Source organism: Lissotriton helveticus, chromosome 8, assembly GCF_964261635.1.
Source record: "Lissotriton helveticus chromosome 8, aLisHel1.1, whole genome shotgun sequence".
Taxonomy (NCBI): Eukaryota; Metazoa; Chordata; class Amphibia; order Caudata; family Salamandridae; genus Lissotriton; species Lissotriton helveticus.
The window spans coordinates 773182570-773204033 of record NC_136069.1 but is presented as its reverse complement, the minus strand read 5'-3'; the positions used below and the strand labels follow the sequence as shown (position 1 = coordinate 773204033).

The 21464-nt window shown below is 44.3% G+C and overlaps 1 protein-coding gene across 1 annotated transcript in view; it reads right to left on the bottom strand.

The window, feature by feature from the left end:
- Positions 1–21464, bottom strand: part of CLDN10 (claudin 10) — a 524049-nt gene that overhangs the window by 40821 nt on the left and 461764 nt on the right. Inside the window, exon 4 of the mRNA XM_078656067.1 lies at positions 12010–12117. Coding sequence (XP_078512193.1) covers positions 12010–12117 — 108 coding nt within the window. The remainder of the gene's footprint in view (positions 1–12009; positions 12118–21464) is intronic.

The following is a 21464-nucleotide window of genomic DNA, read 5'->3' as shown; positions in this document are numbered from 1 at the left end:
TGAAGATGTGGTGAGGGAAAAGGTCTGACGGAGATCCGGAGTGGATGGTGTTCAATATCTTGATGGTGTTGTTGCCGTTAATGTAGGTCCAGGAGAGCAAGTGGTTTGTGCGGACGGTGGTCGTGGGGGTGGAGGTCACAGTGGCTGTTGGGGCGGTCATGGCGTTGAAGCTGTTGTGGATCTCTGCGATCTTGTGTTGGAAGAAGGTGGCCAGCGAGTCGCACAGGTCTTGTGAAGGTGGGATGTCGTTGGAGTTGGAGCTGGGGTTGGAGAGTTCCTTCACGATGTTAAAGAGCTCTTTGCTGTTGTGTGCGTTGTTGTCTAGGCAGTCTTTGAAGGAGGCCCTTTTGGCTGATCTGATGAAGTGATGGTGCCTGTGGGTGGCATTCATGTGGGCTGCGTAGCTGTCTGGTGTTCGTTCACGGAGCCAGTTCTTCTGCAGCTTTCGGCAGGTTTGCTTGGAGGCCTGGAGGTCTTCAGTGAACCAGCTGGCTTTCTTGCTGGTGTGACTGTTGGAGGGTTTCTTGAACGGGGCAAGGGTGTTGGCGCAGTTGTCGATCCACTGTCTGAGGTTGCGGGCGTCGGTGTCGGCGTCGGTGGGGTCGGCAGGTGGGCTCTGGGTGAGGGTGATGGTTAGCTGGTCTTCGGTGACTTTGCTCCAGCAGCGGCGAGGCATCTGTTGGGTGCGGTGGTGGGTTTCTGGAAGGTGAAACGGATGTAGTGATGGTCAGTCCAGTGGAGTTCGGTGGTGTGGTTGAAAGAGAGGTGGGGGCTTGCGGAGAAGATGGGGACTAGCGTGTGGCCGGGTGCGTGGGTGGGTGTTGTGACGAATTGTCTGAGTCCAAGGTTGGCAAGGTTGTCGATCAGGGTGGTGGAGTTGGTGTCATTGTTGTTCTCGAGGTGGGAGTTCAGGTCCCCAAGGAGGATGTAGTCCGTGGAGGCGAGAGTGATGAACTGTGGTCGGGTCCGGAGGATTTGTAGACGAGGGTTCCTCTGAGGGTGGTTTTGGGGTTGGTGTAGATCTGGAAGTGCAGGTGTTCAGCTGTGCTGAGGGTGTCGTCGGTGCTGGTCAAGACTTTGAGGGTGATCCTGTGGACGATGGTGATTCCTCCTCCTACTCCATTGGTGCGGTCCCTGCGGGTGATCTTGTAGCCTTTCAGGATGGCTATGGTGATGTCGGGTGCCGAGGACGGGTTCAGCCAGGTCTCCGTCAGGAAGACGACATCTGGGGAGGTAGAGTCGAGTTGGTCCCGGAGTTCAACTGCGTGTTTGCGGGTGGAGCGGGTGTTGAGAAGGATGCAACTGAGGTAGTTGGGTTCTTTCCTGGTCGGTGGGTTGGCGGGTCAGATGCTGGTGAGGCTGCAGTTTCAGCAGGAGAAGGGTCCTTGGTGCGCTTCGGGGCAGCCAGGAAGTAGGTGCGTGATCGTCCGGCGTTGAATGCGTGGTGGGTGCCGGAGTCGTAGCGAAGACGGGCGTTGTGGCGTTAGCGGTGGCCAGGGGTTCAGGCGCTGGGAGCGGTCCAGGCACGGACGGGCACAGACAAACTTGCCTTAGGTGCGCCTTTGGCGCGACCTCTGCACGCATCCATTGTGCGGGAGCTGGGCGGCCTCCATATAAGGGAAGTAGGGAGGGTGGAGCAGCTGGGAGGTGGGAGTGGAGCGGCGAATGGGTGAGAAGGGGGCAGGACTGCAGGGACACATCGGGGGCAAGAGCGGGAAAAAAACAGGTGGTGGGCGGCAGGGTGGAAACAGAGGGCTAGCAGGGCACAGAAACTAGCAGGAGGGGGAAAAAAAGGAAAAAGGCAAGCTACAACAAGACAAGTACAATCAGAGCAGTGCAGCAGTAATGAAAAAAAAACACACCAGTACAACTGAAGCAGTACAGCAGCATAGGGAGCGACCTGCCTGCGAGCAGGGTCAAAGGTCGCTCATATGGCCGATGACCCCCATTGTACCCCCAAGCCTATGAGTGTCCTGGGTGGAAGCATGGCACCCCACCGTGGGGTACTCCACCACAAACACAAAATACATGGCAAAAGGCCATAAAAACAGAACAGGATAAAGGCTTTTCCTGCTCAATAAGTATGCATAATTACATCAAAGGACTGCCCCATGATGGCCTGCAAGAGGGCTGAGAATGCACATATTTTCTCTGTGATGTCCCAAGGTGAAGCAGGGGCACCACAAAAGCCTTTACTAAGTGTTGTGGGGGGGTTGCAGGGATTCTGACACCATTTTCTGAATCCTACTGAATCCTGCAGCTGCAGTTGATCTTGCACACCCCTAAAGGGCTACCACCCCACCAAGCTTGTCTGGTACCTAGACGTGACTGGTGTGCCCTCATTACCCCCTGCACTAAAGAGGCCTGCCGGGTGAGGTGAGATGGTGAGCTCGCATCTAGACTGTGCATGATAGTGACACTGCAGTGTGCTCTAGTGAGAGGGGCACTCCTGTTCCCTGGATGACTTTTCTGGGCCACTGAGTGACCCCCAATGCTGCCTGGCACCCAGTGGGGTCTTACCAGCAGGTGCAGCAGTGCCTGGATGTTAAAGTCGTCCCCCCGGCCTTTATTACACAACCTAGCCACATTGCATTGCATAGCAGGGCTGTCCATGCTACTTTGGACAGACGTAATCTCCTGGGCCACGTCATACTGTTGGACTGTCCCTTGAAGGTTAGTGTACTGACTGTTTGCCTGATGTGCCCTCTTTGAAACCCCCTTTAGTGCTAGGAGGTGCGTTAAGGCCCAGGAGTGGTCGTGGAGCCCAGTAATTGCGGCAGGTGCATTGGGGCAAGCACATTTCCTGATCCTTAGAGTGGAGGGTGGTGCACCTCCCTCTCTGGTGGTGGCAGGGAACCCGCCTTGACCGGATTCGCCTGCCTGTTTGCCTCATTTCACTGCTGGAGGGGTGGGCTACTTACCTGCCTCATTAGCCCAGAAGAAGTAGACTATTCTTTGGAACTCCACTGGGTCATTTTCATTTTACAAGAGGAGAACTAAGGTGTCTAGTAGGAACCTGTGACAGCAGGTTCTCGTACTGAGCAGGGCCCTTAAACTCTTAAGCACTGCAAGATATAAGCCCCCAAGATACTGCAGGCTAACAAAATGGATAAATGCACCCTTTCTGTGCCACAGGAGGGAGCTACAGGGGTGCCAGCCAACCAAGATCTGTCTGCGGAGCAGGGTGCCCCAACAATGGCAGACATCATGGAGGCAATCACAAGCTCGAAAGTGGATGTGTTAGAGAAAATTGATACTGGGGCCATTAAGCTGGGCCTCCTCCATGCTGACCTTCGGAGCATGTCAGAGATGATAGCTGAAGCCAAGGGACATGCTGCGGAACTCAAACAGGAAAAAGTGACACTGAAGAAAATGGTAGCTTCACGCCAGGCGCTCTCCACCTGCATGGAGGAATGGATTGGAGATACAAAGGGGTGCTTCAGAAAGAAAAACCTCAGATTTGTAGGCTACCCAGAGCAAGCAAAGGGAAAATCTATAGAGCTATCCCTGGAGGAATGCATTATCACCACTCTCAAGCTGCGGAAACTCTCCAAGTACTTCACAATTGAATGTGCCTACTGTGAATTGGCACCTGAGCCTTAGCCAGGAGCCTCTCCCCTTGCCATTATTGCTAGGCCATTCAATTATAGAGACCCTAGTGCAATACTACAACATATACTTGTGCATGCTGCTCCACAACATGAGGGGAGGAACATTATGGTATTCCTGGATTACACCCTCAGGGTACAAAACCGCCGAAAGAACTTCATGCCAACAAAACGTCTGTAGGAACTCAACCTCCGGTACAGCTTGATGTTCCCCATGAAACGCAAGGTACATCATAATGGATAGGCATGTTTTTTGTAACCCCGGAGGAGGCAAATTACTTGATTGACACGCTTGGGGGAGCAAAGCAGAAGGCACCCTCGAGCTGCAAATTGGATGGTAGTGCTAATAGCCACAGGACCACGCGGTGCGTCCAGAATTCTACTGGCTCGGAGGCACAGACTGGGGCTCAGCAGATGGGCCGGATTATGGTTTGCCCAAATGGAATATTGGAGGACTCTAACTGTGTGCCAGAAACCTGTGAATCCTTTCAACTCCACAGCGGGACCGTGACTGCCTAAGTGACATCACTGACTTAGGACTATGAGAGCTGCATGAGTGACTCTGCTGCCCTGGTGGCAGGGACATCATCCTGGACTGTGGGATCCCCCCTTGTAATGGGGTTACTACTGGCACCTGTAATGCATGCTGACTGAACAAAGCTGGGGACTCCAGGAGTCTTCAGATCCGAGGCTGAATGAGGCCATCCTTGTAGTAATGGATTCTGTTACTGTGCACATTGTTACACTGATGGGGAGAGATATTGTTTGAAGCACTTTGTTGTTTAATGGGGGCCTCATTTCTTCTGTGATGGTATTTGACTGGCTGTGATTGCAACCTCTAGATACAATATTGGCCGTCGGGAACTGACCGATGGCTACGGCTCCCTGGGGCAACATGAGTGCCATTGGCCTTGCTGCACTGGCATGATGCTGGGCTCTCAGTGAGAAGCATTTAGTAAAGTTGGGACCTCAGCCTCTGCTGGATGGATAGAGCAGTGGGTTCTGAGTGTTGGCTTGGATGTTATATTCTTCAGCTGTTTGAACACACTGCATTTGGGTGGGGATTTCTTATTTTTCTGTTACTGTTTGCACTGAGGTTGGTGGAACCGCTCTATGCTGCATGGATAGAAAGAGGAAGAAGGGGGTTGCGGATTGAATCACTCAATGTCCTAGGATATATCAGACATGGAAATTCTTACCCTGGAAGGTTAGGTGCCTCGGGCAGCCTGTTAAGAGGAGGAGGGCGTACACAAACCTGAGGAGATATGGCATCTCAGTGGCCTTCCTTCAGAAAACACACATTTTGCGAGATTGGATAGGACAGTTGTTCAGAAGATGGAGAGGACAGATATATGCATCATCCTGTTCTAGTTATGCTCGAGGAGCGTTGATCCAGGCAGCATCTGGGTCAGAGGTAGTTGACCCGTAGGGTAGGTTTGTCATAGTATTCGGTATGTTGGATACCAGGTCGCTTTGCTTGATAAATGTTAAAGCCCCTAATGTGAAGGATGTTGATTTTTATAGTGCATTGATGAGGATTGCTACTGATCATGTTGGTCCTGAGGTGATAGTCGCAGGGGACCTAAACTCTCTTTTGGATGGTGCAATGGATTGTCTCTCCCCCAGAGTAGACCCGAAGCCAGTAACAACTGGGGCGTTTTGAGAGGTCATGTGGGAACTTGGTTTCCATGATGTGTGGATGGAGCATAATCCACAGAGCTGAGCCTACTCCTGTTACACCCCAGGGTCTGGGACACATAGCCGTCTCGATTACTGCTTGATATCTGGTAACCTGGTCCAGGATGCTGTTACTGATTCCTGTCTGCTACACAACATTTTTAATCATTCCCCTCTATTGTTTTCCTAAACAACATGTAGGCGAGGCCCTCTGGTCCCTCTTTGGTGGTTGAGGGTGGAGGCCTTGGCAGATCCTGTCTCTGCCCATGCAGTATCAGAGGTAATACACCATTACTTTGATGAACATCTGGAGAGTGCCAACTCTAGAGTCACAGAGTGGGATGCTATTGATGGAGCAAGGTGGAGAAACAAAATTGTGTATACCGCTCATGAAGTAATTTCCTCATAACTATAACCTTTATTAATTGCGTGATGTGGAAAAACATTAACCAACATAGTATAGAATGCACACACAAATACGCGTGGGAATACTAATCTGCTTGTATGGCGAAAATATAACTAACTAATTAATGTTGTTGTCGTGATGTGAAATAATGCAAAAGCTTCGAAATAATTAAAAGCGTCATAAATGTGCTTTTTGTGCATGTATTTGTGGCAGGAACCGAAGGATAAGTGAGTATAAATCGCATATGTGTTGCTTGTTTGCTAGGTAATAACTAACAGGGAGACCTTAGTATGGGGGGAGGTACACAGAAGGGCTATATTTGGATGTATGACATTACAACGCATGCTTTTACATTGCATGCCTTTACAACGCTGTTTTTACAACGCAAACCTTTACAGCGCATAGCGCTTTGGGGTGCTGGATAGTGAATAGTTTCATTTACTATTCCAACTCCAGTCCCCGTGGACACAAGGGAAGGTGTTGGATAGAAATTTAAACTTATTCCCTATCCTAGAGCGCCCCCCAGCGCAATGCGTTGTAATGGTTTGCGTTGTAAAAGTTGCATCGTAAAGGCACTGCGTGGTAAAAGTTGTGTAGTAAAGGATGTTTCCCGCTATATTTCAATAATTAACATTTATTTGTGTTTGTTTCTATGATAGTTCCCATTCTGGCCTGTGAGGCCTAGTGAAAATATGGCTGCTTTATTAACTGTGAATAGAAGACGAACTGAGCATGCGCAGCCCAAGTCCGAGTTTTGAATGCGAGCAGTTTGTGCATGAACGAAACCAGTTCACGGACAACATGCCCTGGAAGTCCTGATGACTGCCAAAAAGAATGGACGTTTGAGTTACTGAACGTGGGAAAAGGCCATGGAGTTGCTAGTTGAGGATGTGACTAGGCCAAAGACTTTCTTAAACAAAGGACTCTTTAAAATTTAGCTGACACAACGGAAATCGAATATTAGAATGATGAGGTGATGCTCATCCACCCCCAAATTGTCCAATCAGAGCTCGAGTTTATGCTGATAGTTACTTTTGTTGATAGATAAAGTTAGTGAAAAAGGTATAAAAAGTGCTGATTTTGCTTAAGAAAAAACTCTCTTCCAATTTCCTCCTGAGATGCTGTCGGTATGCTGATTTTTCTGAGATGTAATTATGAATGAGAAAAGAGCTTTAGTTGAGGTTATTAGTTAGGGAAGTTAGGAGCAAATGAATTTTGGGAACTATCTGTCTTTTGCTAATACTTGTGTTCTGAAATCTAAATAATAATGTCTATTTTCGAACTTCTGAAATAAAAATTAATATAACTGATTGAGATAACACTTTTACTCTTTTAAAGTCATCTTTGAATAAAAAAAAAGCGAATACACTGTTAGACATTCTAAATTTAGCTTTTAATAAAAATTAGATAAATGGAGAATTAGGCTGGTTTTGTATTTTCCTACGCCAAATTTTTTATTAGCAGATCCGTTGACCATAACGGTGGTGTGTCTAAACAAATGACCTATCGATAGAAACCATGGTAAAACTCTTTAAACTGCAGGTGTAAATAGTATAAATAGTTAGTTTTAATTTTTAGACACTCCGTTATGATACAGCAGCTCTCCTTTGAATCTCACCGATCCATGAAATAAGATGGAAGTGTTTTGTGAGTAGCTCACAGTGTTATGGGCCCCACTGATGAGTAAATGCATGATTTGGTGATTCAGGGAAAGGTGATATGCTTTTAGAAATTATTTACGGAGTAGCGCTGCATCAGTAATTAGCTTGGTAGCAAAGCATTGGTTGCTATAGAATTAGCTAGGATTATGTATAAAGTGATATATAAGGATTTTGATGTACAGAAGTATGACTAACATTTGTTGAGTTCGTAATTACGTTATATGTAGTCCTGAAAAGGCTTCCGAGGATTGTGTGAAGCTACTCACTCTGTCTGCAGGCAGAGGAAGTGTGGCAAGTGAAGTCTCACATTGCATAGTCTGTTTCAAAAAGTAGTATTGTCGTATACTGCGGTGGTATTGTCGTTTATCACAAGTGGTGTTGTCGCACATCACAAGTTTAGGAACTTTCCGTGTGAAAGGATAAATGCATAGCGAGGGCAGTCTATAAAATCTTAGCCTTCAAGTACAGGGATCATTGCTTGTCCTGATTTAAAATTTACTGCTGGGAGAGTAATAGAGCTTAACCCGAGCTTGAGAGAAGGGTAAAGTAGAGGAAGTGGTGCTACTTTATCGCCGAATGTAAAATTCTGTGGTAGAGAAGAGGTAAGCGCTGTCTACTGGAAATACAGAATACTTGTGTGATTGAGAAAATTCTATCGCTTTGTTTAGCGAAATAGAAGAATGGAGTTGTTTTGTGTAAGTTTCTAACCGATTCAGTTGAATATCTTGTAAATACGGCTTCTCGAAAAACCTTGTAAAGGAGGGGTCAGTCAGCGCTGCAGAAGCGGGAGCGCTGGTGACGTCAAAAGTGTAGCGCAGGGATTGGTCCTCGTGACCAAGACAGAGTAAGGGCTGATTGGTGCATCACGAAAAGCAGCGAAACTATTGGTTAAGCACTAAAGAGACGTATCTTGTTCTAATTGGTATGCTAGTGTAAACCGCGCTGTGATAGGTTGGTGTTACGGAACAGCAATAGGAAAGTACGCGATCTTTTGAAAGGCAGGGAATTTACAGAAAAATTGATTACTATTACGAAGAGGAAAAGAAGAAACCTTCATGGTTTAAAAAGTTGAAAAATGTGTTTGTAAAAGACAAGGCACTAGTAACAAGAGAGGGAAAATTACTTCCTCCGCCAAAAACGCCTGCTTCCTATATGTTGTCAAAATATGGATATCATACATGTGTTTGGTTAGAGAATTGGGCAAGGTATACCAGAAATGATGGTGCGTTAGCTTCCCAGAAGTAGGATCTTTTAATTTGACAGTTTTGCAAAACTTGAGAGACAGGATGATGAAGCTTGAGCCAAGACCTAGACCGACTCAGTTTAAAGCTTTAGTTGAATGGGAAGATGAGATGCACAAAATGGAATGAGAAAGGTCGGAAAGACATATCAGACCAAGAGGTTGATTGCGTGGATTCATGGAGAGTAGAATGCGCAGATGGAGAAACGCTGACATGTGTGTTGGAATGTATCCAGGCAGATTAGTGGATGAATATGAAGGTCGGAAATGTACAGAAAAGAGAAAAAATGTGGAAACATGGAAAGAAGGTTATGGTGATAGTAATTTAGAGGATGCTGTACTGGAAGAAATATTAAATAGGAGACCGCCACCATATCAACCAGGTTCTTTATGAACTACACCTAATGCTCCGACAGTAGAAGAGAGAATTAATGAAACCCCAAGGCAATTTTCAAATTTTAGAGATATACCAGAAAGAGTAGAAGTGAGATATAATCCAAATGCCTCAATAACAGAAACAAGATTTACCGGTACGCCTAAGCAAAATAATGAAAGAGAAAGCGTAAATAGAGTAGAAAAGCGAGCTGAAGAACAAACAAGTACTGCCGAATATATACGATCTACAAATGAATTGACAGAAATGATACAAGAGCTTACGAAAAACATAGAAGCAGTAACAGTCCCAGTAACAATAGGACCTGTAATTCCAGTGTTTGAAAACCAAAGAATAAAAGAGCCAAGTCTGATAATCCCTTTACAACAGAGTTTGCAAAAAGTAAAAGAAAATGTTTATCCAGATGTGTCATAAATTAGATGAGGAAATAATGTAAATCCGCATGACTTAACTTTCAATCAGAGTCCAGAAGAAACAGATTGGGTCAAAATAGACAGAACTACACATGAACCGAAAGAATCTGTACATGCATTTTATGAAAGATTGTTGTTGGTATTTAAACAATACAGTGGATATGAGGAGTTGAGCGAAAAGGACATGAGTCATTTTATATATCGATTTGTGTATGGATTAAGACCAGTGATTGGAGATATGATTAGGCATAGTATGATAGGATGGCAATCGAGTACTGTAGATGATGTCTTAAGGAAAGCCAAATATTGTAATGAAGAAATTGATGCCAAACAAAAGAAATTAAAAGAAAAAGCTATATGGGCACAAGTGAAGGTAGCAGAACACCAAGTGGCACAATTGGAAAACAAAAATAGTCCTAAAGTTAGGAGTCCTAACTTTACTACTCCTAAACTGAGAAAAATCCTAACTTTAAGACTTACGGTATTCACAAAAGGCATTTAGGAGTCCTAAAGTTAGGAGTCCTAACTTCTGTGAATACCGAAATGAGTAAGTGCCTTCTGTGAATACCAAAATGGTAGTAAGTTTAGGAGTTTGTCTTAAGTTAGTTCTGTGAATCGGGCCCTATTGCCGGGGACGGTAGATTAATCTCCTCTATATATAGGGCGCTTTGTGAGGCTGTCCCACTGTGCACACTGCCGGTGCAGGGCAGACAGCAGGAGGCGCTGGGGGATTCGATTCCAGACAAGGAGGGTGAGAGAATACATTCAGAGGTACAGACAGCTACTACCACTTCAAGATTTAAGTTAATCCACTATAATGTTATCTCCCAAGTATCTCTTACTCCTGCCACACTGCACACTATTTACCCAGGAAGGCCATCTACCTGTCCCCGGTGTTTGGTTTAGAGAGCAGAACGTTCTGCACATGCTGTGGGGATGCCCTGAGCTTGAAATGTATTGGTGGACCATAGTTGACCGGTTGATCACAGCCATGGAGTAGGGGGCCCCCTTGGGAACTAAAAAAAATGACTGTTGCGGCTGATCTCGACACATAAAAAGAAGGACCTAAGTAGAGGGCTTCTTTTGTTGGGGTTAATCATGGCCCTTGCCAAATTCAGAGTGGCTATTTATTGGCTGTCCCTTACCCCTCTGGAAGCATGAGAATGGGTTAGAAAAATGACTCAGTGGCTGAAGAGAACCCTATGCATAAATGCTGGAGGGAGAACACATTAGCTGATGACTTGCAGGCTTAGGCTGCGATGCTTGAAAACCTAGTGAGCCCCCTGATGCTAGACCCCCTTAGGCATGCTGTCTTGTTAGGTCAGGTGTGACTTTGACCAATGATTCTAAAAGAGGGGAGGAGGAAATGGAGTTTCTTTTTTTTATTGGATGCCATTGCACGTGTTCCTCATGAGCCTACATGAATGTGATACCTGAGTTGGGCTGGATAACAGGGGTGTAATGATTCTTTCTTGTGCTGCCAAGAAAACAACCTACTAGACTCTTTGTCTTTTTCACACTCATATTTGCAGGTTACCAGACTGAGCTATTACCTGATTAGGACTTGACCGACTGGTGCTCCTCAACCTTTGGAAGCCCTGCTCAAATATTGGCAGTCTTTGGCTAGCAAGCATAGGTGAAATCTGGGTCTTTAAAGTTTAAAGATTGTGAAATGTCTGCTCAGGTTGAAACCTTCATTGCTGTTCTGCTACTTTCCTTACAAGGAGTATTTGTACAGCAGTAAGCAGCCCCTTCCTTTAAAATTTGGTTGCATAGCTACTAGTCATGTCACCAGCTTCCATTCTTGCCCGTCTGGCATCCTTTTACTCAGTTGACACCATCTCTACCTTGACCAGGTTGCTGTGAGGATTGCATGACTTTTCTGAATATTTTTGGGTGAGGAAGCACACTGCAACCCCAACCCTGCATCCTCTCTGGCTATGTGGTGCCGTGTAGCTGCCTATATGTTTTAGTCCCTCTACCGCCAAACTGTACTACCTAAATGCAGACTATCTAGGCAGAAACCTCCTTCTTTCATTCGTCTTGTTCTGTCTCCCTTTGCATGTTATTTTTCATGCTTCCTCCTCCATTACACTCCCAGGAGCTGCGCCCCAAGATAAAATGCACATAACACCAAAAGCTTCCCACATAGCATCACAATGAATATGCCTCTTAACTCCGCATACCATTATCCCGCATGCTGTCACAACGTGGTCGTAACAACGACCGCGTTGTGACAACACATACCATTATTCCGCAAGTCGTTACAGCGCTGGATGTTGGAATAGTAAAATTTACTATTCCAACTACAGTCTGTGTGGACATAAGGGAAGGTGTTGGATTTTAAATCCAACACCTTCTCCCCCCCCCTCCGCAAGTTGTTGTAACGACTTGCGGAGTAATGGTATGCGTTGTCACAACGCGGTCATTATAACAACCGCGTTGTGACAGCATGCGGGGTCACGAATGCGGGGTGAAAGTGCTTTACCCATCACAATATCTGCCAGCCATGCACTCTTCCATGGTGTAGCAAGCTGCCAATCCCTTACTGTGCTTTGGTGCCCCCCACAGAGGGGTATGAAGATCTATGTAACTGCTAAAATATAATACCTGGGGCGTTTGCTGATTTCTGCGATTGAGCAGCAGAAAATACTTCCGCCCACCAAGCAAAGCGTAGCTCCTGCCCATCCAACAAACAATGCGGTTCCTAACTCATACCTGCAAAAAAATGAACACACCTGTTAGAACAGTATCTGTGAAAACAGATTTTTGCACATTGTCTCCTGCACAAATTACCATAAATGCACAAAGCAATACATGTGGAACATGACCACTTTTCATCAGGAATAAAATCACCAAATGCATTCAACAAAGCAACCACAGCTCCAGATTGCCACCTTGCCAAAAATCTCACCATATAAGAAAATAAACATAGGTGGCACACTCTTCTCTGTTCAAGCAGCCAAACTATGGAACGTAATACCTCCAAGCATAAGATCCCCAGATAACTATGTTATCTACAGATGACTACTCAAGAGTTGGCTGTTTCCTACATAACCACCATACTCAAGCACAGATGTACAGCATAGTCCTGGGAATAAACATTTAATTTGATTATAAGTATGTATCTAGATATGTGTATTTATTTGCATAAAAATGTATAATAATTATATTTTAAATGTATAGATATTCTTTAGGTCTGCTTAACAAATGTGCATATTACTGATGATTAAATAAATGTAGATTATTGTATGCTTAACATGTATATAGGTCACTGCATAGTTTCATATAAATTACTTGATTCAATACTTATTGTTCTCCATTTATTTATCCGTCATAGTATGTAAATATTATCATAACAATTTTATCTACTTTGTGTCACTATTAAAATATTGAAATACAAAATTCACAAATATATTAGCTTAAAGTACAGCAACACTTGAAAGTCTGAGTTTATTTAATTCTTGATATATTACCTTCCTTATACATGTACACCCTCTATGCACCTACGTATCTATATATTTATTACTTTAATCCTGCTATAAAAAAACTTTAAGTCTCTCCTATGCTTCACCGTATACCTCTCTCAATATATCCTCTACCTCCACCCTCTGACTCATCCCAAACCTCATTCTGCTCATATTATCTCCAAAATAACCCTTTCTAGACTCTTTCTTGCTCTGTCCCTTCTTGGATCACCACAACTCTCATTTTACTACTATGGTCTCCCAAAGAACCCTCTATAAATTCTTTCCTTGGGTATCCCTCCTTAGACTCACCCCAAAACTCATTTTACTACAATGATCTCTGTAATCCATTTCTACAGACTCTTCCCTCCTCCATCTCTCCTTTATCCATCCCAAAACTTATCTTGCTACTATGATCTCCCAATAAATACTTTCTAGACTCTTCCCTCTTCTATCCCTCCATTACCCATTTCAATCCAACTAACTGACTCACATGAGCTCACATGGATTCATAATTCCCTGTACTAATTCACCACTAATCCTTTTTGGGTTCAGGAGTAGTGTGCTACTCACCAAAAAGCGCCTGTTTCGGGGTAGTAAGAGCTATATAAATACAATTACAATTACATTTTCATGTTCAGCGCTCTGGATGCCTTTGAAAATCCTTATATAAAGTTGCTTTTTCCAATAGTGTCTTGCTTGCAGCAACCACAGCAATGTCCTGAATTGTTATCAATGCATTCCTGTAGGAAGCTGGCTCTGTATATACTATACCAAAGTAATGTATAGTGTGCACAGAGTCCAGTGGATCTCCAGAGGTATAGCAGAGGCTAAATTAGAAAATCACTAACAGCTCTCCTTGTGGTAGTGTGGTTGAGCAGTTAGGCTTATCTGGAGGGTGTGTTAAGCATTTATTGTACTCACTCAATCACAGACTGATTACACACACTCAGAGACAGAAACCAGACCAATTAGGTAGGTATAAAAAAGGTATACTTATGTTTTATGTCTAGAACCAAGCAAAACTTGGCACAGGTAGGTAAAATGTACTTTCAATTGCACAACCTGACAGGGAAATGCAGTTGTGAATGGAATTGTAAATGCATTAAGGTTGTATTAGCTTTTAAAACAGTTTAGAATACATAGAAGTTACTTTGATTACTTTTGTTTTACTTTTGGATTACATCAACTACTTGGGGTGATATGCATGGATATCACACCGTGGATCCTACAATACAAAGGTAAGTAAGACACTTTTTAATTTAAAGCACAGTTATTCTTTTTTCATACAAAAACAGTTCAACAGAACATTTTAGGAACGAAACTCATAAAATTGGTTTCTATGAGAAAAGGATGATTATCGGTTTGCCGTAAGTAAACAACATGCACAAATAGTTTTTGGCCGTTAGAATCAAGTTTCCCCAAGGTTCAGTTAGGCAATCAAATTGTACGACCAGAGGCACTGAGACGGCCGGGTGCAGAGTGCATGGGCCCTATGTTAGCCAATGGGGCTAAGGGGGCTTTCGGTCAGGGGCTACTTACAAGCAGGCCACGTGGGTGGGGGAATAAAGTTCCTGGGAATAAGATCAGCACTGCAGGGGCCAACAATAAGCATAGGAGCTGCACCACCAGTGGCACAGAGGCCGCCAGATGCAGACTGCCAAGACGACGTCGGGATCCCTGTGGTATGCAATGGTGATCTTGGGTTTGAAGGAAAGGCTGCAGGCTCAGGCAAAGACGTTTAATGAAGGTCCCCACAGGCAAGAGAGGTGAGTATTATGCCACCCTCCAGTAGGAGGGGGACATGACTCTCTCTTTAATTGGGTGGGTCCCCTCATCTTCAATATGGAGGGAATAGAGATATGTGCTTCACCTCGCCTTCCCCACCTGAGGGGTGGGGTTGGCAGAGGTGTAGGCTGGCAAAGGTGGGCACACCTCTCCTAATAACTTGATTTTACTGCCTATTCACCCACCCAAAGTGGGGGTCAGTACCGGTGGGTGCCAGTTGCTGGGGGCAGCAAAGGGCAGGGACAGCTTACACAGGCAGCAGGGCTTTGAAGCTTCATCTTCATGGACCCAGCCCATCCTGGGTGTGGAGGATGTGCTTTGTGTCTGGACCCAAAGAGCGGAGGCCCTCTACCTAGAGGTCCAGAAACCTGTCTGATGGTGGCAAATGGTGGGCAGCCATTCAGGAACCACACAAGGCCTGGCCGTTTTTCAGGGGGCATCTCTAAGATGCCCTCTGAGTGCATTTTACATTAAATCCCACACCGGCATCAGTGAGGGTTTAATATGCCAAGAAGTTTTCTATCAAACTTCCCAGATTTCAGTAAAGCCATTATGGAGCTATGGAGTTCGTAATGACCAACTCCCAGACCATATACTCTTTATGGCTTTACTACACTTACAGGGCCTTATTTGTGAAGGCCTACAACACTTTTACGCTGCAGTTGCCAAATTCATAAGTTGACGCATCTAGGCAGATGTGCCACCTTGTAAAGCCCTGCTCCACATTATACCTGAGTCAGGTATAATGTATGCAGAGTGGCCATTCCCCCCCCATCAAAGCCACATAGAAGTGGCGCATTGAAATCTATAAGATTTCAGTGCAACACTTCTAGTACGCCATTGCATCAAAACCTTACGCCTGCCTCATGTCATGCATAAGGGTGGTGCAGTGCATTGAAGAGAGACCTCCCCCACACATTGCTTGGGTTGAGTCATGCTTGTGACACAACTCCAGCAATGTGTGACATTTGCACCAACGGATACGTCAGGAGTCTTTCCTTGAAACATGGAGCCCCGTACAATAAATATGGTGCATCCAGCATGTCGCAAGGAGGGCACAGTGAAAAATGTTGCATCCCTATTTTGTCACAGCGATGCAACAGTTTTCATAAATGATGTCCACAATGTCTAAGAATGGACTTAGCGCTATATAAAACCATTAAATAACATAACATAACTTAGACACTGTAGGGGTACAGCACTCTTGCAAATGTACCCCCACCTGTGGGGTAGTGCACCCTACTAGAAGGGCAACTTACCTGTGCACCAGGCAGTGGGTTGGATGCATGGCACGCAGAGATGTGTGCCATGTGGACTCTTCACTTTTCTCTGCACCAAAACATGCAGACTGCAATAGCAGTGTGTGGGTGTTAAGGTGCAGAGTTTTTAAGGGTGCTACAATAGGGGCTGGCACCCTTAGAGACCTTCCCTGGTCACAGTGCCCATGGTATCTTTCACAGCAGGGCTTACCTGTGGCCAGAGATGTGCCAACTGTGGGTACAAAGGAACAGTTTTGGGGAAAGAACATAGGCTCTGGGAACCTGATTGGCAGGGACCCAGTGCACATCTAGTTGACATGTATCAAGTATCAGGCAAAAAGTGGGGGGTAACCATGCCAAAAGGGGTGCTTTCCTACAATGCCTTTAGAACATTTGACAAAAACTATTAATGACGTTATGCTTCTTGTGTCTAGAAATATTTGTGACAAGTCAATGATATCTTTTTGTTGTGCTGTACTTTTGCAGTCTTCTACTCTCAATAAATTGCATATATACCGTTTCTGACTGCTAGTTGTGATCAAAAAGAATATCTTTTTAAGTTTTCATGTTTTTCGAAGTGTGCCAAGGATGCAAGTCTAGTTTAAAAATATATATATATATTTCTCCTATTTGACGGGGTTTATTACAATACTATGTCAAAATACGTGCCTTTCATTCCTGTTGTTACTGTATAGAGATTTGGGAATCACCTCCTAATCTAATGATCTCTCTTCAGACTGTGTCCTTCTTTTCCCTAGGAGTGAGTCAGGATAAGCGATGCCAACGCAGGGCTTCATTCGTACCCATTGTTGCAGGTGGTGAGCACTGGCACTCATTTTTGGTAATGACGACTTATTTTGTAGACCTTGACTTCTAGTAAGGTAAAAAAAAATGTAAGAAGAAGCAGGAAGCAGAAGACAGAGAAAGAGTGACAAAGGGAGAAAGCAGAGATGAAAAATAATCAGGAAGATTGACAAAAAGAGACAGCGAGTGAATGGTGGTTGAAGAAATATTTGAGGTGAACTCAGAACTTGGCAGCTTTGGTTGTTGGCAACCCACACATTTGTCAGCACTGGCAGTGGGCTCTTAAGAAATACTTTGGGCACATTCTTAATTGCTGGAGTGAAGGTAGTTAGTTGTCTGTTACTCAACATATTTGTAGTTAAAATGCTTGTCAATACCAGTGTACCCATATAAAAACAAAACAAAAGGACCTACCAGTAAATTTCCCCAAAATGTATCTTAGACTGGCTGCATCAAAGATATACGATATATAAGGTCTTTGATTAGGTGTGGTCCTTGGCAAGGTTGGCCACCCCCATGTTCTGCAAACTCTGGAACTGGAAGTATTTACCAATACCATTATCTCGAGGTGAGATATTTAATATGTGTGGTTAATATTTCCTATTCCAATTTCCAAGCTTTTAACTTGCAAATGGCGCATAACACATAGAATTGGTATTTAACACACAGAAATCTGCATGATTTGCCTTTTTTACGGTCCTTTTCCCCCGAAGCATTTCGGCAGGTTTGACTTGCCAGAACCTATTGGGAGAAAACTATAAGGGTGCAACAATTTACACACATTGGGGCATATTTACACGAGTTTATCGCCACAGGAACATTTTATGCTGTTCCTGTGGTGATAATCCCTTTGCCTTATTTACAAGGGAGCGTTAAGCCCCTTAATATGGCTTAACGCCGCCTTGTGAATAAGGTTCCCTTTCACGCAGCACTTTGTTTGAAAGGGGCGCGCAATGGATGTTGTGGTGGGCGTTCCGCCGCAACACCCATTGCTTTTTGAAGCTGCCCCCTATTTAAAAGGGTGGGGTAAATATGGGGTAGTGCCAAAATTAAGACAAAAAAAAACCTGGTCTTAACATGGCAAAACGAGGAGAAATTATACATTTTTTCTCATTTTTGCTATTTCTATGTGTGCTGTATTGTGCAGCACACACAGAAACAGCAAATCGCCATGAATTAATGTTTATGTGAAGGAATGTGCCCCTTCCTACACATAAACAATCATTTAAAAAATTATGATTTGCAACTTCTATGTATGTGGCACAATGCATCACACAGAGGAGTTACAAATCACCATTAGTTATTGTGTATGTGCAGGAAGGGGCACCTTCCTGGACCTAAACAATCATTCACTCAACGCAGGCACTCTTGCACTATAGTGCAAGGGTGCCTGCGTTGGTGCTAGGCAGCTAAAATTTACCGCCAGTGCTAAGGATAACGCGGGTGTGCGCCGTATCAATGTAAATACGGTGCAACCCTGCGTTTTCATAATGGCGAAGCACGGCGCAAGCAATTTTGGTCTAACACCGCGCTCTGCCATTCTCTGTAAATATGCCCCATTATTACACAACTCATACTTCCTATCAGTGTGCTATCTCTTGTTAGCATAGGGATCGGAATCTAAGTCAGCAATTGCAATGAAATTTTATATAGAAATTCTGTTTTATCAACAAGCAGGATACTCAACAACAGCTAATGTTAGTAAATGAAAACGTCTTTTAAAATGCAGCACCTAAACCGAATCTCGATTAGGTAAATTAGAGCCCAGTGTAAATAATGTTTTATTGTCACAAAACCTTCCTTTCCCACAATCACAGACTTCGAGACTTCGAAACAGCAGAACACAGTCACAATGTACCGAAGGCACTTTGCCAGTTGGAAAAGATTTTTTTCCAACTTGCAAAGTACAGTTTTCGATCCCTTGTGAATCGAAAGGATGAGGGAACAGTGAGATAGGGACACCACCCACTCCACTCCTCCGTATGGAGTGGCAATGGAATGTATCAGTGCTCTGCAACCACATTTCTGAGCCTAGACCATTAATACTATTAATAATTCTGTGAATTCTACTGAACGTTCATTTTACGTTGCACTGGAGTAGTGCACCCTTCACACTGCAAACTATAGGTAAAGCTTCAAAGCAGTGTGCAAAAGCACTAACACTTTGTGACCCAACCGATCATACATCTGTCCATAGTCCACACATTTGTGCAGCCGTGGTCCATGCAGGTAACAGCGGTGGGCGGTGGGGCCGGGTGGGGGGAGTTCGAGGGATGATGCAGAGGGAAAATTAAATAAATAATTAATTTTCCCTCTGCATCGTCCTTTGAAATCCCCCCTTTCATGGCCTCACCGCTGTTCCCTGCACGGGCCGCGGCTGCATTTGTGTGTGCAAAATTACTGAACATTTCCGTGAGTGCGTAAATAGATGTGAAATCGAGTAGTCGTGTTAATTGGCGACAATCTCTGCTTCCAATTAGTACTCTTGGAATTCTTTGTGGATTCTGGAAAAAAAACGGAAATGTACCCCTAAACATGGGCCTACACTTTCACGGGCAAATTTCAGATGTTTCCTAAAGAGTTCTGAGAATCAGACCTTTTTACATGGCCCTTTGAAAAAATCGAAATAGGACTTCTCAATGAGGAGGAAAACCCTAATTAGCGAAGTGGATAGGTTTGCCTGCATAAGCACATGCGATTCTTAGGCACCAGGAATTTGAATTTGACATTCAGTGAGAAATGTGACTTTTCTATGACAAGATTGACATGTTTCAATATGAGGTGGCAAATGTTCCTCATTAATGAGGCTGTAGTATTGTGGTTTACAAAATTCACCCCACAAACCGAATCATCTCTTTCTATTTAATAAAGGGGCGTTGTTAAAAATGTCAAAAGCATTAATGTGTTAATGCAAATTGATATATTTCACATGCCTCCTAGCAATGGCTATTGGCCTGTTTGTATAAACTCACATTGTCAGAACATAAAGAACCTGAAGATTTTCCTAGAAACACAGAGGTAAGTCAAGTAGCGAGTCCAGGATTTGAATTAAATTATCAAGATTCTAAGGCCAGCAGCCTAGTGACTGTACTAAATCATAATTTCATTATCCTCAGCAGAATAAAAAGGTGCATCAACCCTGAGAGGGTTCAATCCTAATAAACAGCAATCAACTCCAAAAAACGCTGAGTCAATTACCAAAGGGATTTTTGACATAAACAACTCTTTACGACCAAAAGTGGCCAGATTTACATCTGTTAAGAAAACTGATGGATATTAATATACTCTTCTGTCATTGTACGCCACAGCTGAGTACAATTATGCAAGAGTATCTCCCAACAAAAAGGGTGATTTGAGCATTAAACAACGTATTTTTTCTTATATCATGGTGATGCTTTTGTTGGTTATTAAAGTTCCTTTGCATAACCCTTATTTCTTTCATATTATCCATATGTACTATTTACGAAGACTTATTGTGTCTAGACCAAAAGATATATTATTCTTCTTGACTTTCCATCACTTGTATCACTTTTTATTGTATTTAACTATTTATATGCTTCTTAAAAACTAATAAACTTATTGAACAAAAAAAACAACAACGTAGTTAGCCTTGTGAGTTTATGAATGGTCACAAACGTCAATTTGTGAGCATTCACAGGCTCCTCTATGGCCATTTCCCACCCTGGAATGGTCTGATGTTTGTGATTCCAAAGGCCTAAAGTAAATCCCTTTTTAAAGAGGAAAGGGAAACAGAACATCTACAAACTTCACATTAACAATACCTATAGAGAATCCCTCCAAACCTCACTGCACTGGGCGCAATGAGTGGAAGTGCTTGCCACACCTAGACTCCACTAGGGGTGGGGAAAAAAGAATCATTTTTTATATGTAACCCTCAAACTATATTAGTGTCATGCTTCATCATCGGGTTCATTCTGACTCCTAAATCTTAGGGTACAGGGATGTGTGCCTTGTCAGTTCTTCACTTTTCTCTACACCAACACACGCAGCCTGCAATGGCAGTGCGTGGGTGTTAAGGTATAGGGCCTCTAAAGGTTGCACAATGGGTGCTGCAGCCCTTAGTGGCCTTTCCCGCTCACAGTGCCCTTGGCACCCAGGGTACCTTTTACAAGGGGTTTACCTGTGGCCAGAGATGTGCCAATTGTGGGTGCAAAGGCACAGTATTGGGAAAGAACACAGCCCCTGGGAACATGATTGGCTGGGACCCAGGGCCCATCAAGTCAGGTTGCTCCAGATGTTTGGAAAAAAGTGAGGGTGAACCATGCATACAGAGGCACTTTCCTCAGTGACAGCTGGCATCTACTGAGGGAGGGGGGATGAGAAAAGAAGATGAAAAACACCGAATAGTGACGTCCTTCTCTCACTCCGACCGCTTCCGTATGGACTGCAGTGCAGGCCCAGCAAACTCCTTCAACCAATTCTGAACTGCTCATGTGCTGTTAACCAGCATGTGAGCAGTGTCCTGATTCATGGGAGCGGCCTCTATCAGTGCTCCCGAGGAATCTGAATGCCTGCACTTTCTTTCAACCTGGCTGTCATAAGACAGCTAGGTTGAGAGGTTTAAAGTGCGCATGTGTGACTGGCTGTCGCAAGACGGCCGGCCAAAGGGACATTTGCCCTTTAAACAGTGCAAAAGCAGCCCTTTGCCCACCACTCCTCTCTGCTGTCACTCAGCAGGCCCCACCCCATTCTAACGCTATGTTCAGGACAAGGGGTTGAAAAATAA